This window comes from Histoplasma capsulatum, genomic scaffold, assembly GCF_000149585.1.
Source record: "Histoplasma capsulatum NAm1 scaffold_4 genomic scaffold, whole genome shotgun sequence".
Taxonomy (NCBI): Eukaryota; Fungi; Ascomycota; class Eurotiomycetes; order Onygenales; family Ajellomycetaceae; genus Histoplasma; species Histoplasma mississippiense.
Genome location: NW_001813979.1, coordinates 905675 through 932287, shown reverse-complemented (window position 1 = coordinate 932287; position 26613 = coordinate 905675). Strand labels below are relative to the sequence as shown.

Sequence of the window (26613 nt, the reverse complement as noted above, 5' to 3'; positions counted from 1 at the left end):
AGGAAGTGCGGAGCGACCTCAGCTTGGCAAATTGTATAGCTGTTTCGTAGCCAACTGACTATTTTAGAGAAAATAATAGAAACTGGCTATTAAGAAAGTCGCACCAAAAGAAAGCCCTCTTCGATGAAGCAAGCTCGTGGTTACGTTTCTCTATGGACGTGGAAGTAACTAAGCTACATATGTACGGATCTTCTTTCCCCCGAACCCTATCGAAGCCTCCCAGCTCAGCCTGATCTGATAAATACCCGATGACCTGTCTGTCTCGCCTCTTTTCCGCTCTCCATTTCTTTCGCACCGGGATCCCAGGAAAGACATAAGGTTCCCATCAGTTTTCGTCGTCTTCATAAACGGTTTCTTTGAACCCAACCCTTTTCTTGCCGCATCTAGCTTCGAACTGTACGGACTTCTCGTTCACCAACAATATCTTGTGTCCAATCATCACATTCTTGTTCCCCTTCGAGTTTCGAACCGGAATACAAAGTCTGAGGGTCTCAAACTTCTCAACGTCTATCATAATAACTACTCGTTAGCAATTCTTCATGTGATTTTCATCCGCCCATAACGGCACTTGCCTTCGTCATCCATTGAATTCCCTGGGGTTGAACTCTTGGATTTGTACAACACCAAATCGCCAACTGTGTCTCTAAGCCGTCTAGTCTTCCCCATTGTGATGTATCCGTGGATCCATTTCACCTTGTCTTTAACGCTTTCGTCCTGGAGAAGCCGTTAGCCTGTCAACTTACGCGGTGAGTGGAATGTTCCATTACCCGTCTAATGAACCACTCGACTTGTCCTTTAGTACGCTGTCCTCTGCTTGGACAGTTGTATTGATCTTTCTCATTATCACGTTCCAGATCAAAGGCTCTATGCACACCGATGCCGTAGGACCATCGACTCTTGCGGCTTTCCACTACCGGCGGCCGTAATGCGTGGATTACTGCTCCCTTTGCAATGGCGGGCCAAGCTTCTTGTGGCACAATTACATCAACCTTATTGTCCAGCTTTTGTTCACAGAATTCATTAAATCGCGTCTGAACATATTGGGATTCGGCCATACCGCCGCAGAGGATTATCAACTGACAAGTTCAGCCGTCAGTCAATTGGCCCCTTCATCAAAAACAGGTTTGGAAGCTCCTACATTCACCGGATAGTCATTCTTTGCTTGAGTCAATTTTATTTGCTCGGACACCATTTCGAACGCGCGGGTTATGACTTTTTCGAACATTTGCGCAAGCTCCTCACTGTGGGTAATGAGTTTAATGATTGAGATGTCCTCTTAAAGATGCATGAGTGGGAACGAACCTGGTGATTTTTATTGTGCCCGATTCGTTCCCGTGTATGACACCATCATCGTCAATGTCCATAATTAGACTGAGTTCCCACTCTTTTCGGTGTTCGCTGCCGTGACCTATGAAACATTTCTTGGCTACTTCGAATTCCTTCATAAAATCACTGCCGTGACCTGTTTCTTTAAACGGGAGGTCGGAAAATGCAGCTCCGTATCTTGATGCCATCAGCCTATGCAGTTCTCGATCAATAGTGGTAGCCCCACACTTTGCGCCTATGAAGTTTTTGTCAGGTATAAATCAACCCATACTCAAAGTCCGAAGTACACCTACTAGTTCCGGTACAGGCTTCAGCCACTTTGAGGGGATTTCGTTGAATGATTTCGTACGTTATGATATCCTAGCGTTCGCGCGTCAACTTTGGCGTAAACACTCTAGGCTGAGGCACTTACGATCGTTCCTCCGCCGATATCAACCACCACAACATTGTTGTTTACCTGGAAGAATCGACAATCTCAATTGATTAACGTCCTTCGAATAACCTCGAAGTCTAGTGGATAAGGATATGAATATAGATTCTTAATCATACCTTGAAGATCGAATTGGTTTTCTGCCCTTGAGGGTCCTTAAATGCAGCAAGAGCAGCCGCTTCCGGTTCATCAATCGTCAAAATCGAGTCGTTCAGTCCGCATGCAATACCTGCTTGGTATGCCGCCTCACGTAATGTTGTTTTATACTTCCGATCCCAGTCAGCCGGGGTGGTCAATACCACCTTAATTGGTACCGTTTCCACAATTGTCCTTCCATATATCGTGCGGAGTCTTCCCATAACGTGCTTATAAACACGCTGAGTATATTCTTTTACACAGAATCTCTGGTGATTCCCCCTCTGGGATTCTCAGTAAGGCTAGGGCCCACACTTTGGGATAGAAGAGAGTCGTCTTGGATTGATGACGTGTTTTTCGGAGCCATGTGCAGCTTGAACCATGATGAGCAGTCCATCGACGACGATACTTCATAACCCCATGGCCTAAATTCCGATTGATCTGACTTGTCAGCAATTATTGAGCTGACCTTATTCCTGGTTTCTACATTCCCTGGCGAGTTTGAGATAACATAGATAGTTTCCGGGTTCTCAGAATGCCCAACAGCAACCCCTGCAATCGAATCAGCAATGTCAGTCAACATTTAGTTCTTCCCGATATACCTACCTGAATATGTTGTACCAAAATCGATACCAACGATTAGATAGGCAGTCGCCGTACTATCTTTTCTTTTCTTTGTCGGTGAACCTAGCTCGGACTCCTCATCGTCTACTTCCCCTGCCGTGAAATAAATCAATTAGCTCTTTCAAGTCATAATTGGCTTCACTTACTTTTGATTCCAGCTCGTCTTTTGACTATCCTAGGCGAAGTACCATTCCCTCCCTTGGTCTTTGGCTTCGGGGTTCGGTCTGGTTTTGCGGCGTCTAAAAATTATATTAGTCCTACCATGATGTTCAATCTTCTCTATATTGGTCAACTACCATTAAGGCCAAATTGGAGAATGGGCGCCATTTTTTCTCCCTTCGCCACTTGAATTTCGAATTTGAAGTTTGTTATCAGTCTTAATCGCGGTGGTTCTTCAGCCTTTAGCTAAGTGACGAGATTCCCACCGATGTCAACACAGCTTCTCGAGGGTTTATCTGAGCGGGTAACTTTATGCGTATTTCCGCTCATTGGTCTACCTCGTCCTTGAATCAGCTAAAAAATCTCATTTCTCTGATAAGTGATATCACAATCATTTATGCGCTCACCTAACCTCACGTTTTGATGGAACTCGCCACGATCTGCAACTGAATAGAGCACCTTATTCGCCTTGTGCCAACAATGCCTTACCAGATTCTCAACGAGATTGCTGTATCCTGAATAGACCTTTCTCGTTGAGGGTAATAGCGGGTTAACCAAACTTGTAATGATATTTGCATTTATGAGTAGCAGAATGGCAGCGTTTTGCTCAAGTTCTACTGCTGTTCGTTTGGTCTCAGTTATTTGTTATTGTTTGGTGATAGCCAGCTCACCTCAGCTTCAGTGTTTGTGTTGTTGTCTGGTGTTATGCAGCTTCTCTTTGACCGTTGCCTAGGTTCTCTATTGTTACATTACTTCAGATTTGTCTTAAGCCTTTAGCAAAAAAATAAAGTGTTGCTTACCTTCTCGCCATCAGTCATCGTCATACACTTCCCGACTGTGAAGAAACTACCTCGTTGCCCCATAACCCCCGGATTCTTACAACGCAGCCGTTTTTGGGATGGATTCAGGAGACTCTGCAACTGGGATGGGTGGCCAGGGTCAAAGTGGACCAGCTGGATGTTTCACTCAAACAGAGCATTGCAAGAGGCCGCATGGGAACGACTCGCCGAAAGCTCCGACAAAAAAAACCCGCATTTCCCGAAAGAAGGTTGATATACAAAATGATCTTGAAGCTGCGAGGAAACAGATTAAATCTCTGGAAAGCAGCATTTCCCGACTCAAGGGGAAAAATTCTGGCTTGAGTGCCCAAAATATAGAATTGCAAAAGGAGATGATGAGTTTGCGCAAAGAACGCAATCTACAGAAGATGGACGATAATGACATCCGCTATCGACTCCGGAATCTCATGAACACATGCCGTGACTGGGCACAAGAGTATTCGGTGGGAACACCCTTTGACCTCGATACAATCGAGGCTCATGCCCGACAACTTCCTATGGACGAGGGTAATTTCATAGATACGGTAGTTACCAGAAATATGAACTCTCTCCGCAAATTTACATATGGGAGTTATATACTTCTAAATACGTTCTTGGCCCATTTTGCCTGTTGGTTCATCATTGACAATCCTCTATTCTTTTTGAATCGAGAATTTGCGGAACAGGGAATCTGGCCTCCCCGCCAGTTACTCTCCGAGCTGCTGGAGTGTGTACCTACGCGTAAGTTGCATTCAATACATAATTGCCTGTACTTGCGTTGATCAAACTTCTACACTTAGACAAGAAAGATGAATGGATCGGACAAACATTGCGTACACTAGAACCCAACCTACAAGCAAATGGCCACAGCTCAACCATTACATATAATGGAATTCTTAGTCGCACGACTATTTTCTATAAGAACGCTTCACACAGCTTCATTAGAATTGCACGTCCTCTACTTAAGTTTTTAGGTGAAGGAGCAATCGCCAAACGCCTTCGGGACCTGACAGACATTATGGCCTCTGCTGGGAATTTGGTAATGAAGCTCAGACAGCAAAATTACGATGTCAAATCCCTTTTCTACGATTCCCAATACATGCATAGCCTGAGTTTCAGTCGTGAATCTCATATTACGGAACCACATCCTGCACTGCGATTAAAACAAGACGACACGAGCCTGGATGGTTTAGAGATAGACTTTGTTATTCAGCCTGCAATCCTTGCTTGCTGGTTTGATGAGCATACGAATGAGAAGCGAGAAAAAGTGTGGGCTAAGGCAGTTGTCTGGGCTGGCAGATGTGAAAAAATCCGTACAAAGCGAAGGGATGGCGCGACGTGTGATGATCCTTCAAATTCGAAAGGGGCCCCTGGTGTTACTCAACCAGCTGCAGATAAACTAACCGATGAGCTGCCCACACCAACGAAGCGCTCACATTCGACAAACAGAGCTGAACCACCCCAACGGGAACGGCTATCAGCGGATGTCATTCATAATGGCAACGCGCCTCACAAGGCGCAGTCGAAAGATTCGATCGATCGGGGTGAAAGTGTTTCTTTGATGAAAGCCCTCCCAACTCAACCAACATCAAATCAGCCCAGGAATTCCTTAGAAACGCCAAGTAGACCAATGGATGGTCTCGAGAGCGAGGCGATGGACGCATGCCCAATTGGTAAAGAATCGCATAACCCTGCTTCCTCTTATGGAGCAATGTCGGCCAGCCTATCCAAGCCAAACTCCCAGACCAGTGACAAGTCGAAATGCCCACTTCAACAGAATGCTATGTCAGCTGGCCAGTCTGGTGATGTTTCTATGTCAGACGAAGTAGGTGGCAGTGACGATGAACTCCTATTTCAAGACCACGCCAAGAAGAATAACATGCCACGTTATGGGACTTCCTCAAAATATCACGTTTGATAGTACACCAAATTCCACTGTCCCTAACTGAATGGATTTGCCAGGTCCAACTTGGTTTTCAATAATCGAAACGCTCGCAAATCCGGCTTACCCTTATTTCTCTTCTGCATCCCGAAAATATCGACGGACAAACCAAAGTTCTTTTCGCTCAGAGAGGCGCGCCAAATTGCTATTTATTCCATACTTCCAAAGGAAGAAGATAATAGAAGTATCTGAAGCCATTAGATACAGATACCAGTGAATCGGATGAAATAAGCACACGTTTCCCCTTTTATGTTACTATTTTGTTCTTTTTCTGGTTCGTTTTCATTTCAACTTCCGTTGGTCAAAACATCATCAGCTTTTGGGGTGAGCATAGGCATTTTTGGTCTCAACCCAGCCAACATGATTCCTTTTCAGAACGAGCTATTTTATATTTCTTCCATGTTTGCAAATTGATAGGAAGAGGAGTTGTCCATGGGAACGGTAGGATCACGCAGATGGATAAGATGCTTCAGTTGCGCTGAATATCGGAAGACACTGTGGGTTGGCCAAAGTGAGCGTGGCGGGGATTTGTAGTGTTCTCTCGATTTTTCCTCTCCCCCTTTCCTCCTTTTCTTTTTTTTTGACCATTTTACTCCTACCCACAAGTAAGCCCTTCCGAATACGCCAAATGAGCAATAGGCCTCTGCACCATTTTTCAAATTCCCCATCTTGTATTGCACCACGCAGTGTTTCGAATTTGTGCATTTGATTTTCTCGCTGACTGGATCTTTCCCCCCCAAATTTCCCCAAGTAACAATGCGCAATAAAGAAATGCGAAATAGGCCATGTCCTCTCCAACATATGCCCGTCAAGGTTTGTTATTGATCCTGAATAACTTCCCACAGTTTCGATTTATATTTTGTTCTCGCAATGGCTAATCGCCTATGGTTCCGAAGATACCTAAATCAGTGCTGGGTAGGTTATGCATGGCAACTGACTTCGCTGTCCCGAACTGGTGTTAGGGGTTCAATTCATGTAGGGGTGATCGTTGTCACTAGAGTAACACAAGGGCCAGTAGGACGAACAGGCAATACCTGTGCCATGGTACTCATAGCAACTAGCGAGCGCGATCGTTTTGAGGACAACAAAATAGAGAGTTCATTCATCACCAAGGGCATATTAACATCGTTGAGTTTTTATTCTCTCTACACCTAAGTAAGAAGGATGCATATAGTAAAATTAAGGCCGACAAAATCGAACTGATATTCTCATTCTTTCTATGGAATGGTATTTGATAAGTATCGACAGAATGGCTGTTAGTCTTTCTGCCAAACATGAATCTTCCGAAAACAATCCTGAAAAATATAAACAACATGAAAGTTGCGTTAATTAACTAAAATCGTCTCCGCCAACCGCGAATAATTTTGGAAAAAGCTTTCAAACAGCTTAGTCGCATAGCCCACGTCATAGGTCCCACCCGTCTCACGAATACTGTGCATACTCAACTGTGGATTACCCAAATCCAGCGTCCGCACGCCCAGCGCAGCGGAGAGCATGGGTCCAATCGTGCTGCCGCAGGACGAATCGTTACGGACGACGAATAACTGTAACGGGATCCCCTGGAGTGACGCTCCATCTGCTCCCGCACTGTTGCCAGCGGAGTGGGCCAACTTTGCACATTCTTGCAAAAGGACGATGCCAGGAGAGTTCGTCGCGTAGCGGGCATTCGCGTTGATTTTGATTACAGGGCCCTTGTTCATCTCGGGTTTATGGTCTGTCTCGTACTTAAAGGCGTAATTGGGGTTTACGGAGTGAGCCATGTCGGCTGAGAGGAGGAAGGAGCTTGAGAGAGATTGCTCGTAGGCTGTCGAGAGATCGGCTGATGACGATGACGATGATGATCCTGGAACAAGGCATAGGCGGCGTAAGACTGTGGGGAGTGCATTGGAGTCTGCACCTTGTGCGGTACGACTCCCAATCTCTTCATGGTCAAAGAGGGAGATGAGACGGATACAAGACTCATTGTCGAGCGCTTCGGGGTTTGCGAGGGAATTAATTAGGCCCATTGTGGCGCAGAATGTCATGTTGAGGTTATCAAGGCGAGCGGAGAAGATAAATTCATTCAGAAGACCACCTAAGCAGGCTTTTTGAGAGTCGTAGAGGAGCATTTCGAAGTCGACGATATCTTGGGGTTGGGCGGAGAGCTCAGACGCGATTAACTCCACCAGGTAGGGATGGTGGCGATCTGTTGCATCCCTGAGAGGAGAAAATGGTGCATTGAACTGCGTGTTGCCCCCGCTACCGTTGTCTTTCGCCCGGATTTCCAAGCCTGTATTAGAATCTCGATCTCCCGATTTCCTGGCTAATTCTGCAGCGACCATGCCAGCAATCGGGAACAGCTGGGTTTCCTTGTTGAAGGAGAATGTTTCCTGCCGGTCAAGGTGGATGGCGAGTGTTGGGATACGCAGAACTAGGGACCATTATTAGAGAAATAACACGACATAACATTGTTAACAGTAATATCATACTTGGTCGATCGATATGGACCAATTTCGCCTCGATTGAGCCATTGGAATTCCTGACCATGGCTCTTCCCGCAATGCTCAAGTCGCGATCGAACCCTATATCAAATTTAGCTACAAATATGTAAGTTAACATGTAGAGGGGATACATACATGTATGCCAAAGACCGCCACCGTAGGTTTCCACACCGATTTGGACAAAGCCATCGCCAGTCTTCTTCGAGACTGGTTTAATCCTCAGGCATGGAGAGTCAGTATGAGCACCAACCATAGAAATGGAATTGCCAGGCTGCGGAAATAGGAATATATCCCCATTAGCAAGCGTATATGATATGGCTGAAATCAAATCATCAGTGAATACCACTAACCTTCCATTTATGGCCAATGGCAAAGGCAATAACGGTGGAACCATTGCGGGTCACATAATATTTTCCACCCGGCTTGCAAACGGATGTCCATGAATCTCTCTCCTAAAATATCCAAGAGGCGATCTTGGTTAGTATAGTTGGCCAGTGACAACGGTTTCAGGGATCGGGATCTATCGACCTTCACTTCTTGGAACCCAGCGCCAATCAAACGTTTACGAACTGAAGCAACAGCATGAAATGCTGCATATGCATAGATATATCGTTAACCACGTATTCGTTCAAATAGTTTAAAATAAAGCTATAAGCTCATGGGATATGGGCAAGGAACTCGGAACTTTACGTGTTGGAGAAGCATTGACGAAGGATAAGAAGTCATTCGCTTGATCTTTGAAGTTAGTTGCTTCCATTTTAGCTGAAATAGATGAAGATGATAACGTCGACGAGGATAGTCTACGAGCGCGGCTGACGATATGCCGCTGGCTCAGAGTTTGCTGGGTTTGAGATTGATACTGAAGTGAGGCGGCTTTCTGGGCGTGGTGGGGGAAGTGAGTGGTGGGTTGGGCCACAGATGCACGACCCAGTGAGCGAATGCTATAGCAGGCGAGAGCGAGCGATTCTCCCCGGAGCTTTGGGATCATCCGCGGGGCTTATTAGCAGATAGGCGCGCCCTGTTCTGTTTCTGTCGGAGCGTAGCAATACGAAGGCAGCAGAGAAATTGGAGGTTTGGAGAAAGCGGAGGGCAAGAAGTGATGTGATAAAGTTGGGACAAACCCAACCGCCCGGGTCTAATAATAGTTAAATAAATCGGGAGTGACTCAGCAATACCTGAACACTAAATATAATTAAATTCATCCATGGATGGAGGGTATTATTAAGGTATACGGATTAATTATTTAGTTCTACATTTAAGACGACAGAGGGCAGGCTGTTGCTTGTTGTGTTTGTTTGATACAGCTTGCGACTGAGAGTTTGCTCCCTTGAATTTATTTCAAGCCTTCCCCCATGGATAGAAAGCAAGTTAACTACTTCAACGCTAAAGCCTTCGTATGGTAATGTCTCGTGGTGGTGGGATGCCCCACTTGCATGGAAGCGGAATCCTCATCTGAGATCCAATCATCCCCTGCTAACCTCACATCCTTCAAACCGTTTGTTATTTATAATCTTCCCCGCGCGGGGCGGGAAGAATAACAGACGATGTACTCCGTAGTGGTCCAATAAATACTTGGCGCCCGCTCTCTTAGCCAGTCAAAAGAGGCTCATGTCCTGTGTTCGGGATGTTGCGATTTTTCCAGAAATAGTCGCGACTTTTCGCGATTGTTTGTTGTGAGAAAACTGGGGGTTGGGATCAGCATCACGCTAGCAAGCCACCCGTGAATCCTCCCCGCAAGATGCCTGAATGGTAAGGCCAACATGAATGTACTCAAGTCGAGCGAAAGGAGCCCGGAGCCAACTTTGAATCAAGTCTCCAGATTTAATTATGCCGTCGACTTTGTAAACCGTATCGTACGTAGCATAGCTTTCATTAGGCTTCGCCTCCACAATCTCCCTTGTTCAAGGCTGAGTTCAAGCAAACAGAGATATTTTCGACAAAAGGGCAAGGAAAGTAAAACAGCTTGTCTGACAACTCTAACTTCATTGTTCAGTCTCTGGATAGATCCTGCATTGTGTACGGAGTATGCTCTGTCGCATGTCTCTTTCATGGCTCAATCACTTGCAACTTACCAGAAGGAAGTGTCTTCCCACAAAACAGTGCTGCTTCTTCATCAACTTAACGACACGAAATACCTATGTACCTCCAGACAAATTTCGGATGGACGGCTATTGTGAAACCCCTTGGAATCAGATACATGTGCTTTTACTTCGTTCTTTGTGCATATCTTCCAGAGCACAGAGGTAAATAGATAAGGAACCGTTTCAGATCTGTGTGGGAATTTAGCCCAGACTGGACGTCTGTTCTTCAACAAACCCAGGTTAAGCTGAGGGCCGAGACAGGCATGGGAGGATATCCATGGATGCAACCTGGGGCGGCATTTACGGCGAAGAGTTACTTCCTGCACATGAGAATCAGCTTGTTTGTGGAGAGATGGGGTTTAGGGGAAGCAAACCACGGGCGATATGACCACAAGCGAAGAAGGGCAATATAAGAACACTTTCTTCCTCGTAACAGGCATCTTTTAAGAAAGCAACTTGGAATTTCACTGTATAACTGAACTGCCTCGCGAGGGTCCTGCAATTGGATACAATCACTGGACAAGCCGCTAGTCCTGAAACAGAGTAGTGTTTCGCGTAAAAGTCGCGGTGGCCAGGGCTCCTCCTTCCCCCTTCTGGAAACATCAACCTCCAGAGCTTGGTCTTCGCTGGATACTCAATCCATCCCACTGCGATTCTCACGGTGTCTCCCTCTCTCCTCAGTCTGTCGCGGATGTTGGTGCTTTCAGGAGTGACAATTCATTTTCGGATACCGACAAATACCTTTCCTGTTCTTGTTCCACCGGTTTCCCCTATCCCTGTCCTCCTCCCTGGTCGCTAGGATTGATTGTTTTGCAGCAGTTCGTTGCCCAGCGAGTAAACACCGGGACGAACAAGAAAGCCGCCCATGCCAACATCGCCAATTTTCCCTACCGCCAGCCCCATATATTGTCATATTTTCTCTTTATAAGCGATTTCCTTTAGCCCCGGACTACAATTCCGCCAGGTACTCGGGCCCAGATTACACAGCGGATAAAGAGCAGAGCCGGATAATTAAATTACTCTTTGATACCCGTCAACAATGGCGGAAACCGGGGAAGAGGAAGGGTGTACGATAAATACACACCTAGGGGATACGAATGATTCCTCCGCGATTGCCAAACTTGCTTCTCCGCCGGGCTCCAAATCCCATACCCCGCCCATTACTACAAAACCTCGAGCCGCTATTTTCAATCCTTCCCTTGACTCAACAAAACTTCGACATAGACCCGGCTCAGAGTCTCTAAATCCAGATGCTCTTGCCCGTGCGCTCAAGGATTTTGAAGAGGCTGGCCGCCCCCGGGAGAGAACACCAGGTACAAGCCCAAGTCGTAAACGGCAACGGGTTTATGGAGATAGGTAAGTCATTGGCTTTTCTTGATGTGAATGAATAGCCCCACATCGGGAAAGACATATAATAGGCGGTATAATGGCTTCCGTACCGTGTGGCATGTTTATTTCTTCGTTACCCGTTTGGGACTCGGCTAATATGCTTCCACTATCCAGGTTCATTCCAAATCGTGAAGGACAGGATTTACAAGCTAGCTACAGCTTACTCCATGAAGATGGCTGCCCGACAACCCCATCAAAAGTGAAAAAGAGAGCTCCCCATGGAGAGCTACATTTTCAAAAGAGTAAGCCCGGCTGTACATACTCTATTAGTAGCTGAATTATACTAACAAGTACTCTCGTTTTAGCTGAAGAAGCAAATCGCACATACTCCAGAGTACTTCGAAGCGAAGTCTTTGGAGACACCGTCCCGCAACCTGATCTACATTCTCTATCGCCAGATCCGATTGCTGGATATTCGACAAAAATCCATGATACTGCAAACTCACGCACCCCACCCTCATACAAAGCCGCTTCTTCATTACCTCCCGCAAGCATAACTCCCTCTACTCCCAGCAAGAACCTTTTCTCTTACGCCTCTCCTCGACATATATCCGGAAACCCTACACCTTCTCGAACTCCTCGCAGTGGGCATGGCCCAAACCTCAATGTCCGATCTGAACTTTATAGTTTATCCCCCATTCGATTCGATAGCCAGCGGATTCTGCAAAGCATGCGCAAACAGCCGCGATATGTGAACAAAGTTCCATTTAAAGTTTTAGATGCGCCTGATCTAGCGGATGATTTTTACCTCAATCTAGTGGATTGGGGTAGTAGTAATATACTGGGTGTAGGATTGGCATCAGCGGTTTATATGTGGGATTCCATGAATGGCCACGTTACCAAGTTATGCCAGCTGCAAGATGACACTGTAACGAGTGTCAGTTGGATTCAAAGGGTAAATTAATGATTTCATTATCCTATCTTGCTAAATTGTACCAAATTCTGACGAAAGCTCTCAAGGGGACGCATCTTGCGATCGGAACAGGAAAGGGATTAGTACAGATCTGGGATGCTGAACATTGTCGACGACTACGAACAATGACAGGCCATACGCTTCGAGTTGGCGCTCTTGCTTGGAACGACCACATCCTCACATCCGGGTCCAGGGATCGAACCATCTTCCACCGTGATGTGCGATCTCCAGATCAATACCTACGGCGGCTTACAGGACACAAACAAGAGATCTGTGGCCTCAAATGGAATACTGAGGATGGACAACTAGCATCTGGCGGGAACGACAATAAACTCATCGTCTGGGATAAACTGAACGAAACACCCCTTTTCCGCTTTTCAGATCATGTAGCCGCAGTCAAAGCTATCGCATGGTCTCCACATCAACATTCCCTCCTAGCATCCGGTGGTGGTACCGCAGATCGAACAATAAAATTCTGGAACACACTCACAGGCCATCAAATCAAGGAGGTCGACACGGGAAGCCAAGTGTGCAACCTCGCCTGGTCGAAAAATTCCGATGAAATTATCAGCACACATGGGTACAGCCAGAACCAGATCGTTGTTTGGAAATACCCCCGCATGGAGCAGGTCGTCTCTCTGACAGGCCATACCTTCCGTGTTTTGTACCTGGCCATGAGTCCCGATGGACAAACTGTCGTTACAGGTGCTGGGGATGAGACGTTGCGGTTCTGGAAGATATTTAATAGGAAAGGGTTTAAGGATGATGGAAGGGAAAGTAAATACCACTCCTACGCGACTATACGATAGCTTGCGGGAGTTTTTTGGGGCCCTACCTGTTTTTTGATCATTAATACCTCCTCCGGTCCCTCCGATTAACCAGAACAGACTCAAACTTCTCGCATTCTGTGTTCCATACTTCCTATAAATTTTTCTTCCATTTTCCATTCTCGATCGAAACGAATATAGCCCATTTAATTTTGTTTCCTTTTCGATTTGCTTGCTTCTTTGTTTACTGTTTTGAAACAGAATTTTCGAATCTTTGTTATGCTTTTTCATTCTTTCGACCTATTTTGCCCCCTTTTCTTCTTCTTTTTTTTTTCCTTGGAGCATTTGGGGCAATTTTCCGAAGCGGCCCGCTACTGGAGATCTTTTCATGTCATGCCTGCGTTTGTTTCAGCGTTGGCGATGATGGCGGAATTTGGGAGGTGTTTCGGGGTGGACAAATAATGGCGTTTGTTGGCGTTTTGACTTTCTTTTTATTTCCTCTTACTCTCCACCACTCTGATGTTTACGCTTGCTCTGCCCGTGAGGGCGATCTTGTTTGTTGTTTGGGGGCTTTGCTTTGCGGGGCAATCATTAGAATACGGCTTCAGGAAACGGAGAACGTGTAATAAGGATGGCATATGGAGGGCTACAGGAAGAAAAGCGGAGGGAATGTGATGACGAGTTATATACTATTAATATTTATTTATAACTTAATTTTAACGTTGACCTGTTGAAAGAGGTTGCTTGGCATTTGTGTTTGTGTGTTCTTGTATTTTTGTCATTTCTTGTTCTAAAATACAGAGCAGGACGGGCAGTAGCTAATATTCCAGCCCTTCCTAATGGATATTTATTTTCAGATAAGAACGGCACAAGTGTCAATTAAATAGACGGGAATGGGAAGCTTGTGGAATGAGGCGCCAAATCCAAAGTACTAGGTCGGGCAGGAAACCCAAGTGTGGCAATGAAGAAAACAATTATACATTTATAAGCAAGTCAGAGCTTGGTAGTCTCAGAAGACAAAATAGGACCTGATGGTACAAAAACGAGAAAAGATGGAAAGATATACATATACATATACATATATATAGACTCTCGCCGATATCTTACGTTAAATAACATTAAATCCATTTTGTTAAAACACCAAACTCTCAGGCTCGTCTTCCAACACGTCGCGCAGGCGTTCTAGGAAAGTCTCGCCGCGTAGTCGATCGGCTGGGGGAACTTGAATGCTAAAGATGTTCGTGGCTAGGTCGAGATCTGTGGAGTCGAAGGATGTGGGTTCTGATTCTCCACTGCGCATGGAGGATGTTGATGTTGATGTCGAGGGCGGGGATTTCCCGGATAGGATGTCGATGATATCTGGCTCCTGATGAACTTCCCGCGGGGAAGCAGATAAAGTGGGATCCATATATTCTTCCGGCGCAATTATCTCAGGGACATAGTTCCCGCGGGAAGTGCATGGGTTCATGGCTGTGGTCTTGGGGGGGGATACGCCGAGTATTTCATCGAATAGGGAATCGGAGGACTGTGTGTGGGATGTGGACTTGGATGCTGGGAGGGCCTCGTTGGCTATGTCTGTAGCGCGCGAGAGGAAAGTAGCTAGGGGAATTGTAATGCCCAGAGTCTTCTGGAGGCGTTCCTGAATGCTAAGGACGGAGGAGAGGGATATTGGGAGCGATACTTGGGTTTCCTTTGGTGGAGTGGGTCGGGCTGATGTGGATGCAGGCGGCAGCGCTGGTGCTGCCGTGGCCGCGGATTTAGCTTGCGACTCTGTGGGAGTTTGCTTGACTTTAATATTACTCAAGTCTAAATGCGCCAGCTGAGAAATTTGGGCAGAGAGATTAGAGGAATAGTCTCGGGGTATCGCGCCAGTGAAAGCGAGTACATCGCCTTTTAGGAGCCGGCCTTTGGGTCCGGAAGCAGGTATTTTGGAGAGATCGGCGCCGGATATGCCTTTTTCATGGAGTAGCTGGGAGACAGAGGGGAACAGGGGATATGGGAGATCATGGGATTGAGTTCCGGAGGAGGTTTGGAGATCTGTGGAGGGAAGTGATATACATCAGTCATGTTATGTTTTAAGGAGTTAAATGCATTTCCCTGTTGAGCTGGGAATGTATCTTTTTGAACGAGGAAGCTCACATCTAGTAGATTTGTAGGGATTGAGACGGCATCGTGAAATCCGACATGGCATTCGAGGAACCAAAGCCATGGCACCCGAATGTCAAAGCCCCCTCAATGACGATAGCTCCAGCTGTTGGTACGATGTTCAATGGTTTGAATCTAAGGTGACCTTTGCAACCTAGACGCTGATAGGCCAAGAAGTGTAATTAGGTCGGAACGATTCTCTCAGTCGCAACATGAATATACGGAGCCTATCCGCAAAGAGTCTAGGAACAATGAAGCTTTGAAGCGTTGATTTCTCCCCAACTGTGGTGAGGTTGAGGCGCCTTACTGCTTTTGACTTGGCGCAGATGATAGTATGCCTCAGCCGGATAATAGATGTTCCGCAGAGAGCTTCAACATCAATCGTTTTTCATCGTGCATTTTGCGGGACGAAATGACAGGCATCACGGTTTCAATTAATACATTCCTTGACTGTAAGTACCAAAATAGGAGCTCCTTCGTCTCGTCTTAGGATTTTGCTTTCCTCCACGATCTTTTGTGGGATTGTAATCCTCACCCATTACAAATCGCAAATCCCAAAGTCCAGCAGCTGACCATGTGTTTCCACTCTTCATGCAGGTACGTTTCCGTCATGATGTTTCGAAATTTATTGCCCCGCCACTGTTTCCCGCGGCTCCCTATCTCCATTGGCTGCCTATCTTTGAATTCTTCCTGTCCGCCAAACTGTCACTTGTTCACTTCGAGGCCATTCAGGCGTTATCTATCGCGAAAGCCTCCACTGCGTCCGCTTAAGGGTGCTCCCGTCCTCTCACCACCACAGGGCCCAAGAAAGCCATTAGAAGATCTTTACCTCAAATTCAATCAGGCCATTTCGAAAAACAAAGAAGCCACGAAGCTTTATGAAGGGACTTCCCTCGGTTCATATGTTGCGACCACCCGAACTACAGCTATATTTTGCTTTCTGTATGCCGGCTGGAACTTTTACACGACCACGTCCGATCCTCTTCTGAGTGTAAGCCACTTCACGACCTATGCTCTGGGTGGTATATGCATTTTGATGGGTGCTATGGGCGCTGTATTCGTTCGCCGTGGAACCAGTTTAATAACTGGCATAACTGCTTCTCCTACCCATGGGAGTATACCGGAAATTCGAATAAAGATACGGCGGACAATTGGGTTTCTGAAACCCCGCGAGATAGTCACTAGCCCATCACAAGTGAAGCTATCTAGCCCCATATTTGTCTCGAAGCAACAGCTACAAACCCACGATATGAGGCGAATACGTGAAGCTTTCCATGAACGCGCCATTGGGCCGCGGTTATCGTTTTTCAAAGAGCCTTTGAAGAAAATAAGTTACTTTACCTGGAAAACTCTTATAAACATGCGACGCGCGTTCACGCAAGAAGGATTCGTTTACGTTGAAGTCAAGGGCATGTCTGGGACCTTTTGCCTGGACATGACGGGCTATTTTGGAGATGAATTTCTCGCTTTTGAAAGGTGCATCGCTGAGGCATCTCGGTGACATGGAGACTACAGACCCTGCGCGGTTTCCAACTTCCACCTGTTGAAAACGGAACGTCATTGCTGGTTTTTCTTCCGTATTATCCGCGGTTTTCTTGCCCGTTGCAGCCCTTCTTCGTTCCGTCACTTATGTACTTTTTTTTATAATGAAGCCTCCGGCCAGTTTGGTTTTCTATTTTACTGTCCTTGCTTCCGTTTCAACTTGTGTTGGAACACTACTAAGCTTCTTATGCCGGAAATACTTCTCAACCACTCCCTGCTTTCTCGGATGTAAGACGTGAAGGACAGCCGGGTTTGGCAACTACTCTGTAAGTTAGTTATTGGTGTTGGGGACCTCACCTACCGCAACTGGCAAGTCAATGAACAATGTCGCCCCAAGTAAGTCTTTAACACTGGTATCCGCAAGCGCGAACTAACTCTGTCTCGTGCTCAGCGATAATAAATAGCGAGTTGCGGATTTGTTTACAGATGATTTCTTTAGTATGTACGTTTCGACTCATTTCATCTCCTTCCAGTTATCTCTTTTTCCATACCCGGCTGCTTCCACACACAGAATATCGGTAAATGAGAAACGGTGATCAACACCGTGGTAGGACAAAACGTTTAAACAAACCTGGGCCTTCCTCTCGAAACAATTTTGCGTCCCTCGACTTCAACCCTTAAGGGTAATATTACAAACGGACGGCTGACTATCCTGCGAGGTATCAATGATGTGTTCGTCCTCTTCTTCTAGTGGCTGTTCACGCTCTCGCTCTTCGCTTCCCCCATGGAATCGCTTTTAAGGCAACTCCTTTGGAATACAGACTGGTTTGGAACGAGGTTCTCGGGAAAGAACAGAATGAAGTAATAATCCATAGCCTCACTTTGACGAGGTCAGGTGGGTTATGTGCAGCACCCTGCAGCGAGATGGTTTGATGCTCCTGGTGTTTAAATTTGGTTGCACATCCGATGACTCGGACCTTGCTACCTTGAAGCCATCAGGCCTCTTTACGTTGAGTTGTGCAGGAAATTGCAAGGATTTTCAAATACCCAAGCCAGGATGAATAAAAGGTGATATGCCATGCTTTATCACAAACTTCGTTTTTGAGCTTAATACATCATTAAGCCACCGTCCTTCTTTCTCCGCTTTGCCAAAGGGCATTCGTGGGAATACGTCGAAGAGCAGTCACCTTTTGGATGGCGACGTTCCTTTTACTAATTTTCCATCTTCCATTCTATAATTTCAGAGTTTGCCATGTGTGGCTTGGGTGTACTAGGATATATCCCATGTCTACTTCCTAGCAGGCCCATTTTCAGATAGACAATTGACAATGAGACAATCGTGGAAGTTTGATTTGTCCATGTCGTTTTATTTCTTCTATTTTCGATTGTAATTTTCATCTTTTTGCCATCCTCAGCAGCTTGTCTTCCATGCTCTGCTATGCTTGGACTTGTCGTTTATCACGTGACAATATAACGGTCAGGGGGAAAGGGGCAACCTTATTAACTAAGCGAGCGTTCGCCATAATCCCATCAGCCGCGCCGATATCTTAAATAACTTCTCAAACGCTTGTCACTATCCTCTACTGCTAGTATGGGGAAGGCTTTGTCTATCCCTTGACGGGTTGTTTTGTTGCAAATGCCTTGCCCTGCGAGCTTGCAAAGGAAGCTGCTCTGGATATCCATATGCATACATCCTCACGCCTCCAACCGACAGGAAATAATGACGCCATTTTGGAGTTCCTCCTCTTAAGCTTCGGGCACACTTTTCCTTCCTGGTTCGGGCCATCATTGCCCTGGGACACTGCGGATTTTATGTTTTCCCCGAAGTTTCTATCGGCCATGGTAAACACGGCGACCGTTTTGACGTCATTTTTTCGTCCTGAGATCCCCTGGTGAATCTCCCACCACTTTTTGTTCCAGACGCCAAACGATAGAATCGGAATTCACGCTCAATACCTATCATGTTTGTCGCTTGCGATTCAATGCCTCAGAGGCGAAGAGACCCACGAAAATTATATGTCGCTGTAACCGGGAATGCTATGGGGAGGACACTCCGATTTCTTGTCAATCCTCTAACGACCCTATTGGTTTCTGGGTTCGCCATATCTTTGATACGCCTCCTTGCCATCCGTGGTTAAATGTCTCTCATTGAATGTATTTCCTAGCTAGGTTTCCCCTCTACCTTCCATCGCGTTATCTAGTGGCCCATCACTACCCGAGTGATTTGTATGAGCTGTCTGCTCTACCCATGTAAGGAAAGTGATCCTCAAGCATCTCGGCAGTCTAATCGTCATACCAAGGTTTAGCAGAGGGTATATAATGGTGCTTCCCCGTTACCCTTGCTCTTTCTATTCTTCTCCTTCTCCTTCTACCTCATTCTTCTCTCTTACCGCAAACAAGGTCCCTCCTGTCTTGATTCTGCTTCCCCCATTATATTTGCGAAAGCCCAATCGAAAGAACTGCTCCCCAAAAGACAAAATTATTCTTTTTATTTGTACTCACAAAGAAAGCGCAAACCACAGCACAAATAACTCAAGGTATTTACTCCATAGGTTATTATTTGCGCATCATTCATTCTCAGCATTCCCCTAGGTAGCATGTCCGGAAAAGTGCAGAAAGCTTCTGCTTCAGCTGATGAGAAGATCCAGTATTTTGGCAGTGCTGTGCTCTTGCCGGGCTCTTCCCCAGACGCACCGCACCAAGGTCCCTCATCTGCTGGTACTATTGGTGAGCCTATTTCGAATTCGCCTGGGCTCTTGGTGGAGTGCTGCGAAAAATTCCCTCAGAAAACAACCAATTTACCCAGAAAAATAAGCATACAATCGCTCTGCAACCCGTAAGGTTAACCATCTGCAACAAAATCAACGCCGATAGATTTCCTTTTTTATATATATTATAAGACAATACCTGACGCTTTCCACTCAAGGGGAAACTTGAAACCCAAAATCAGGCAGCTCGACAGTCAACTGCCCAAAATGCGTCCCCCTCCCCACCACGATGAGGAGTGGGAAGAAGCTGTGGAGTTTGGGGAGGAACCGGCACTCGTCCTTGCTCGATGTGGAGAGTACTGCGGATATGGGCGTTACCGCCTCTTGCCGTGGGTCTATTACCCCGGCGATGCTATTCCAGATTTCGATTTGCTCAACTTGGAGCAAATCCATCGGCTCCGCAAGAAGCTGTATCTTAAGGAGGATGGACGGCCACTGCTGCGTGCACCACCCCACGACGAATTCCGCGTTCTTCGACAACAACTTGGGTTTTTTCTTCGGGCGTTCCAGGAGGTACTTTGCTGATATCTCCGTTCTTGATGGCTTTTATTTCTGGCCGATATGCTAACTAGTGTGCAGGCGATTTTCAACCTGCTGAAGCCAGCTGAAATTACAGAGTGGGATCCGATTTCCGCTCTCCTTAACGATGGGCCTTCGCCAAATCCTTATTGAATGGCCTTGTTTATAGTGTGATCGCATGCTCTCATGATAGGATTTTGGGTCTTTGGATTTCTGAGTTTTATTCTTTTTATTATTTTTCGGATATTTTTACATATGTTTCACTTTATTCACTTTTCTTATGAATTTGAATATACCCTCATATATGCCTTGATGTCACCGAGCAGCATACTCTTAAATTGGAACACGATCTCCCTTGTTGAATGTTCCCCCACGTGTTTCTTTGGATACGTTTCCCTTCTTTCTGTCATGGGTGGGTTTTTTACTTTATGTCTGTCATGTTCCGTTGCAATATCTGTTTTACTTTGTTCTGTCATCTGCCATTTCACCTCCTTACTAGCGCCTATATCATCGAAAGCACCATCATGTATCCAATAACTCCAGTTTTGCTATACTACTTGTTTCCTTTCCCCCTCCTAGTTTCCATTTTAGAGTCCATTCAAATTACATCCTGCTTTCCCTCCATGTATCTGTACGATAAACTGTCATATAAAGCCCTGCTTTCTATATTGTTATGACGAATTTAGAATAGGAAGGGGTCAAGGCCAACGAATAAACAATAAGAAATAATAAACACATTATATGCACCGCCCCTTCCTAATATAATTAACCTCTGTAAACAGAACTAAGCCAAAATAATAATAATAATAATAATAATAATAATAATAATAAATAAATAAATAAATAAGTAAATAAATAAAAATAAAAATAAAATAAAATAAAAAATAAGGATACGGAACCTCGGGCTTTCTTGAATGTAGAGATACAAAAACAGCATAAGCCTTGGAAGATGCACTGGCCAAGCGTGACCCGAATCCAACAAGAAACTGCACCACACCCGCCTGACGCATGGCAGCGATTTTTAGAGAAAAAAACTATCCACTATCCTCCATGTATCGTTCGCTATCATTAGCTATCTATTTTCAATATACTCTGTGAGTGGAATTACGTGTTCTTGCGTTGCTCGGCGGTCTGATAGTATTCTTCTTCACGCTTAGGTAAAGGATAATTAGGGGGGTTGGGATGGTTTTACGAATGGGACTGGAGCGATAGGTTGGGCTGGTTCAAGAGCTGATGGTGAGAGAGGAGGGAGACGATATTCGCGGAAGAAGGGAAGTGGATAAATAATAATATGGAATTGAAGAAGAGTTTGAAGAAAGGAACTGACATATTTTGAATTTAGATAGCTACGACGGAAACATTGCTATGATGTTGCGAGACGGATATGGACTCACAAGACCTGTAAGGCTACCACCCTGCAGATTATAGGAACGGAATAATAGTTCATACATGTCCGAATGTTTAAAAAACAGTTTCATGATATGCCTTGGATGTCTGGTTTCCTGAATAGAGGTTAGGTTGGCTGCCTCGTGGTTGGAAAAATGACGCTCGTTTCAACGGATTGCAGACACAGCAAGAAGATGAAACGAAAACACAGAACTGGATCTGCCAAATAAAGATATACGAAGGATATCATCGATATTTCCGAAGCTAGAGTTGGTAACCAAGAGGTTAGTTTACGAGCATAAACACAGAGGGAGGGATGGACACAAAGGGAAAACAAGGGACAAATGTGTTGATGAAAAGGACATACGTCGAGAGTCAAACACTTGCTGCTATTGGCGGTTTGGTCCCTGTAAATGCCCACCAAAGCTTCGCTGTTCTGAAAGAGGCCTGTCTTCAAGCTGATGACGATAAACTGCATACCAGGGGCAGCATGGTCGCGGATGTAGTTGGCGATCCGTGCTACATTGGTATTGTCGAGAGCAGCATCAACTTCGTCGAGCACGAAAAAGGGTGACGGTTGGTAGGAGTGTACAGCAAAAAGAAGAGCAAGAGCTGCCATGGTCTTTTCCCCACCAGAGAGATGTTCCATGTCTCTGAACCGTTTGAGTGGCGGCATCGCGTGGTATTTGATACCATCGAGGTAGGGTTCCTCGGAGTCCTCAATGTCGAGATAGCTATCGAGAAGTAGTTAGATAAAATGTCTTCACGAGAGCATAATCAAAATCATTCTGTTGGATTTTTACTCACGCTTTTCCACCCATGGGGTAACTAGCTGTTTTGGTTAGGTCGCGATATATGGGCTCGATCTGCTCTGAAATATGCGTGAATGCTTTGTTGAAAAGCTCTGAGCGTTTCCGCATCACGGCCTCGAAGTCCTCTTTGGCCTTTCTGGCACGTTTCCTCGCATCTTCAAAGTCCTTCTCGGTGCTCCGAAGCTTGTTCTCGACGCCTTCTAGTCGTTCCATGGCCCGCATGTTCGGTGCCATTTTGTCCAGTTCGCTGTTGAGGGATTTGATCCGGTCCTGAAGCTCCTCTTCCACCTTGTCATCCGAATCCTGTAGATAATGGTTAGGTTCAACAAGCATAATATTAAAGATGGGAGTAGTTAGCACATACCTCCTTCAGCGAATCGCCCAAGCTTTCGAATTCAACTTCGATACCATAATCGTGTATAGCCGAAGCTTGGAAGTTACCCAAGTTAGGATCCTCGTCTACATCCATCGCATCCTCATCATTTTGGACTAGGTCATCGATAGGGAGGGCAGAGAGCGGCACGGAGCCTTTTACGAGAGGGATATCGATATCTTCCAGTTTGCAGCGGCGCAAAAGCGTGTACTTATCCGAAGCATAACGCTGTCTCTCTCCATCCAGTGAACTGATGGCCTTGAGCGTGGTCTCGATATTCCTGGAACGTTTCTGAACTTGTTGTCGCTGAGTAGCCAGGTGTTCTGCGGACTGTGAGTAGGCCTCCTTTTGTTCCGTGAGGTCCTCGCCTAGTAACTCCAGTTCAGCGTTCAGCGTATCAAGCCGATCCTTGATAGCGTTACGCTCAGCCTCAAGTTCAGTGATGAGAGCACGATCTCGCTCTGCCTGCGAACGGAGTCCTTCAATACGGTCGTCGGTCGCTTGCAATCGCTGCCTCTCAAAACTGAGTTGGTTCTCGATTTTGCTCTTTTGGGTGGTAAACTCGAGCTTCTTCTCTGCTGCTTCTTGTTGCAGCGACCCTTGTTGGGCTTCATATTCTCTGATATTGCTGTAACCTAGACGACGACAGAAAGCTTGGTAGACTTCATCTTCAACCCCGCTAACTGAGCTTTGGGCATCTTTAATAGATTCGTCTAGGGCTTCGAGAGCACGCTTCTTCTCGAAATATTTAGGCTGGATGCTCGTCATTTGGCTTTTAGAAAACTGGACCTCACCGGATCGGCTCTCAATATTTCTGTTTAAAGCCTTTAGTTCATCTCGAGAATATGCCAGACGTTGTTCTAGTCCTGCCAACTGGCCTTGGAGATTCTCCTCCTCTGCACCTTTGCGATGAGCCTTAGGAAGGCTGCCCAGGTCTGCAATGAGCTTATCTTTCAGCTTATGCAAGTTGGTGATATCAGTATCTTCCCATCGTTTAGCTTGTTGATGGCCAGGGCCCCGTCCACCAGTCATGAGACCACCCTTGTGGATGACCGTCCCATCAAGCGTAACCGCCTTGGCATCGACACCTTTCTCATAGCAAAGATACTTCGCAGTGGCCAAATCATCACAAACAATCGCGTTGCCGCAGGCATATGTAATGGCTCGTGAGACGGAATTGTCATAGTCGACGGTTTCGATGGCTGGTCGCATTCCCCGATGCATTCCTTTCAGGTTCGAATTCAAAGCTTTCACCTGGATTGTTTCAAGTGGGATGAAGGTTGCTTGGCCTGCCCTTTGGTCCCGGAGATGCTGGATACACTCCTTCGCCGTCTTCTCGTTGTCCACTACGATAGAGTCAAAATGCCGGCCCAGGACCGTGCTGACAGCGTCTTGGTATTTTTTCTGTTTGGGCTTGCAAAGCTCACTGATCCGACCCTTCACTCCAGGAAATATACGCTTCAAAGTTGATATCAGTTCTTTGGTACGCAACTCCTTCTCGCTTTGCTTGCGGCCATCGTCTGCTTCGAGAAGCTTCTTTAAAGTGACCTGAAGTTTCTCCTCGAGTTCGGTCCGCATCTGTGCAACACGAAGTCGTTCAGAAGTAAGACTATTGAGCTCCTTTTTCTTCTGGCTAATTTCCTTAGATGTGGCATCAATAGCATCTTCCATACTAGATTTGCGCTCCAACATATTGTTGACATCGGACTGGAGATTTTTGACCTGCCACTCTGTACTTTCGAAATTGCTCTTCAAACTGTTAACTGTTTCGGCATCTGCTTTCCTCTGGCGTTTTAAATTGGCGAGTTTTATTTGGGCAGCAGAGGAGCGCTTATTTACGTCCTCTCTGAGCTTGTTATATTCTTGAAGGTCAGAGTTGCTGAGCTGAATTCCTCTCTTATTTGCGGTTTTCATCCAGTCATCCTCCCATTGCGATTGAGCTTTTTCGACAACTTTAAGGTCTTTTTCAAGCTGTCTGACGGTTTTCAATTGGGCGTTGCTTTCCTTCTCAATTTCAGAAATTCGAGTTGCGTATCTCTCCACTTTCTGTTTTGAGATTTCAATTTTCTCGTCGACAGGTACTAATGAATTTGTCGTATCTTCGATATCTTTTTCCTTCAATTTGATGCTCTTTTCCACTTTTGCTACGTCTCTACCGACTCGAGCGTGTTCCTTTTTAGCCTCCTCGAGATTTTTTCCGTATTTTTCTACACCGCGACGGAATTCCTTCAGCTCGACTTGGTGCTTCTGTATCTCCGCGCTTGACTCTTCGATTAGGCGCTGGAAGTGGAAAAGCTTCCAAAGTATGTGAGTAATGATAGCCTGATCGCGTTCGTCCGCCTTCCTTGCGTAATTTTCTGCTTCTCTCTTTTGTTCCTGATACTGTTTGATTTCAGAGTTGATTCCCCTGCGGCGGTTCAGCTGAGCGTTTTGGATTTCCGCTGTTTCTTCTTGCTCCGCTTTCAGCCTTTCGTATTCTGCCTTATATTCGAGACTTCCGGAGATTTGCTCTATCAGGCGAGTCAGGTCCCTCGGTGATTGAGAAGCAATCGATTCCACATCTCCTTGGAACACCAGGAAGTTGCGAGCCTTGATCAGAATATTTTCATCCTCGAGAGACTGGTTGTATTGCTGTGCGGTTACAATGCGATTGTTGATTCGATATTCGCTAACTCCTTGGCTTGTAATTGATCGTTTCCAATGCTGTTCCTCCCCTGCGTCATCTTCATACACGGCCATTACCCATGCGACCCTCGGGTCATTACGTTCAGCAGGATCCTGAGTTGATTCTACGTCGCCATCGCCGTTTACCCCATTCTGGATATTATTTGAAGCGGAGCCATCATCATTGATGGTCGATGTACGAAGCACGCGCCCACGGTAAACCAAGTCGCGTAGATGCGTTGAGCGAAGGTGGGATGACTTGATTCCCAGAACGAATGAAATTGCATCCATCCTATCTATTCGTCAATATCAAACAACGAGCATTAGGGAATGGTAACACCGACGAATTCGATTTTCCCGAGCCATTTGGCCCAATAATCGATGCGAAGTAGGCATCGCCGAAAAGAAGGGTATGATGCCCTTTGTACGATTTGAAATCTATTGCGCCATCGCACATTAGCAACCACAATACAATATATCATAATGATAGTAGATGAGGACAGAACATACTGAACAGTTCCAGACGGATTAATTTCCCCATGGTCGCTGTCAGGTCATACCCACCAACGACAGGCGAGCGGTCAAATTGAGGCGTACGACACGGAAAATTGAGATAGTGCTAAGTAATCTGCGGGAAATTTCAGATTAGAAATCGCGTCGATTGCAGAAATTGGAGTTACGTGTGTGAAATCCTGTCTGAATGCTCGGACTTGTGGTTTCAACTTTAAGATTCTGTGTACCTGATCGCGACGCGACGTTGACGGATGAAATGTTATGTAATTTGTTAGTCAGCTTATCTGGCTAACTCGTGGCTAGCGCAAACTCCCATACCAGAAAAATGTAGGGTTGATTTACATAGTGATTTCACTGTTCCAAGCTCATCATATGTTGCTGATCATAATACACACTGCATCATTATATTCCAATGATATATTGTGAGTTATAACCATTATATCGATGTTGCAAAAGTAATGTAACTGTATCAGGTGCTGCTTGGAAGTATAGGGGTTGGGCGCGGTTGGGTTCGCGCCAGCCATCTTATAGTCCTTTTGGCCTATGTGGTTAACACCGTACTGCCCGGCCGGTGCCTCATCATTATGGGAAAGGCCGCTAAAATCTTGTGGATGTTATCTTGAGAGATACCAATCAAGCTTTTTATTCGAATTTGAAATGTATACGACTCTCATAGAAGTGGGGGTTGCACAGCGGTTGATTATACTTTTTTTCCATTGAAAGATACTGTACAAAATTTCAGTATAGCAACAAATTGAGCATCTTAATCATCACTTTTCAGAGCCCCTACGGAGTCGTTCTTTTGATACTCAGTTTTTGGGGAAATATTCGGACGTTATCCCGTTCTGACAATACGAAATTGCATCAGTCGCCGTTTGCACTTTATG

At 45.8% G+C, this 26613-nt stretch overlaps 9 protein-coding genes across 9 annotated transcripts; 5 read left to right on the top strand and 4 right to left on the bottom strand.

The window, feature by feature from the left end:
* Positions 1 to 325: 325 nt before the first annotated feature.
* Positions 326 to 2842, bottom strand: HCAG_04299 (predicted protein; the record flags this gene model as incomplete). The annotated part of the gene is made up of 12 exons (XM_001540409.1): positions 326 to 507; positions 606 to 714; positions 744 to 1076; positions 1139 to 1241; positions 1303 to 1561; positions 1620 to 1686; positions 1739 to 1783; positions 1876 to 2160; positions 2361 to 2443; positions 2498 to 2608; positions 2662 to 2754; positions 2812 to 2842. The coding sequence occupies 12 exons, from the start codon at positions 2840 to 2842 to the stop codon at positions 326 to 328; spliced, it is 1701 nt and encodes a 566-aa protein (XP_001540459.1).
* Positions 2843 to 3572: 730 nt separating this feature from the next.
* Positions 3573 to 5410, top strand: HCAG_04298 (predicted protein; the record flags this gene model as incomplete). The annotated part of the gene is made up of 3 exons (XM_001540408.1): positions 3573 to 4020; positions 4179 to 4233; positions 4393 to 5410. The coding sequence occupies 3 exons, from the start codon at positions 3573 to 3575 to the stop codon at positions 5408 to 5410; spliced, it is 1521 nt and encodes a 506-aa protein (XP_001540458.1).
* A 1349-nt stretch (positions 5411 to 6759) lies between these two features.
* HCAG_04297 (hypothetical protein) lies at positions 6760 to 8498 on the bottom strand (the record flags this gene model as incomplete). Its single annotated transcript, XM_001540407.1, has 5 exons — positions 6760 to 7844; positions 7903 to 7995; positions 8050 to 8185; positions 8265 to 8366; positions 8475 to 8498. The coding sequence occupies 5 exons, from the start codon at positions 8496 to 8498 to the stop codon at positions 6760 to 6762; spliced, it is 1440 nt and encodes a 479-aa protein (XP_001540457.1).
* Positions 8499 to 9674: 1176 nt separating this feature from the next.
* On the top strand, positions 9675 to 10408 carry HCAG_04296 (predicted protein; the record flags this gene model as incomplete). The annotated part of the gene is made up of 3 exons (XM_001540406.1): positions 9675 to 9767; positions 9908 to 9930; positions 10201 to 10408. 3 exons carry the CDS (start codon positions 9675 to 9677, stop codon positions 10406 to 10408), a joined length of 324 nt encoding a protein of 107 aa, XP_001540456.1.
* Positions 10409 to 11034: 626 nt separating this feature from the next.
* Positions 11035 to 13106, top strand: HCAG_04295 (hypothetical protein; the record flags this gene model as incomplete). Its single annotated transcript, XM_001540405.1, has 4 exons — positions 11035 to 11351; positions 11499 to 11626; positions 11690 to 12261; positions 12345 to 13106. The coding sequence occupies 4 exons, from the start codon at positions 11035 to 11037 to the stop codon at positions 13104 to 13106; spliced, it is 1779 nt and encodes a 592-aa protein (XP_001540455.1).
* A 1090-nt stretch (positions 13107 to 14196) lies between these two features.
* Positions 14197 to 15273, bottom strand: HCAG_04294 (predicted protein; the record flags this gene model as incomplete). The annotated part of the gene is made up of 2 exons (XM_001540404.1): positions 14197 to 15101; positions 15204 to 15273. The coding sequence occupies 2 exons, from the start codon at positions 15271 to 15273 to the stop codon at positions 14197 to 14199; spliced, it is 975 nt and encodes a 324-aa protein (XP_001540454.1).
* Positions 15274 to 15800: 527 nt separating this feature from the next.
* HCAG_04293 (predicted protein) lies at positions 15801 to 17091 on the top strand (the record flags this gene model as incomplete). Its single annotated transcript, XM_001540403.1, has 4 exons — positions 15801 to 15806; positions 16054 to 16685; positions 16873 to 16979; positions 17027 to 17091. The coding sequence occupies 4 exons, from the start codon at positions 15801 to 15803 to the stop codon at positions 17089 to 17091; spliced, it is 810 nt and encodes a 269-aa protein (XP_001540453.1).
* Positions 17092 to 19288: 2197 nt separating this feature from the next.
* HCAG_04292 (predicted protein) lies at positions 19289 to 20131 on the top strand (the record flags this gene model as incomplete). The annotated part of the gene is made up of 3 exons (XM_001540402.1): positions 19289 to 19418; positions 19566 to 19972; positions 20039 to 20131. 3 exons carry the CDS (start codon positions 19289 to 19291, stop codon positions 20129 to 20131), a joined length of 630 nt encoding a protein of 209 aa, XP_001540452.1.
* A 1479-nt stretch (positions 20132 to 21610) lies between these two features.
* Positions 21611 to 26250, bottom strand: HCAG_04291 (hypothetical protein; the record flags this gene model as incomplete). Its single annotated transcript, XM_001540401.1, has 7 exons — positions 21611 to 21628; positions 21732 to 22098; positions 22172 to 22479; positions 22541 to 25505; positions 25558 to 25651; positions 25724 to 25832; positions 26122 to 26250. 7 exons carry the CDS (start codon positions 26248 to 26250, stop codon positions 21611 to 21613), a joined length of 3990 nt encoding a protein of 1329 aa, XP_001540451.1.
* Positions 26251 to 26613: the final 363 nt, after the last annotated feature.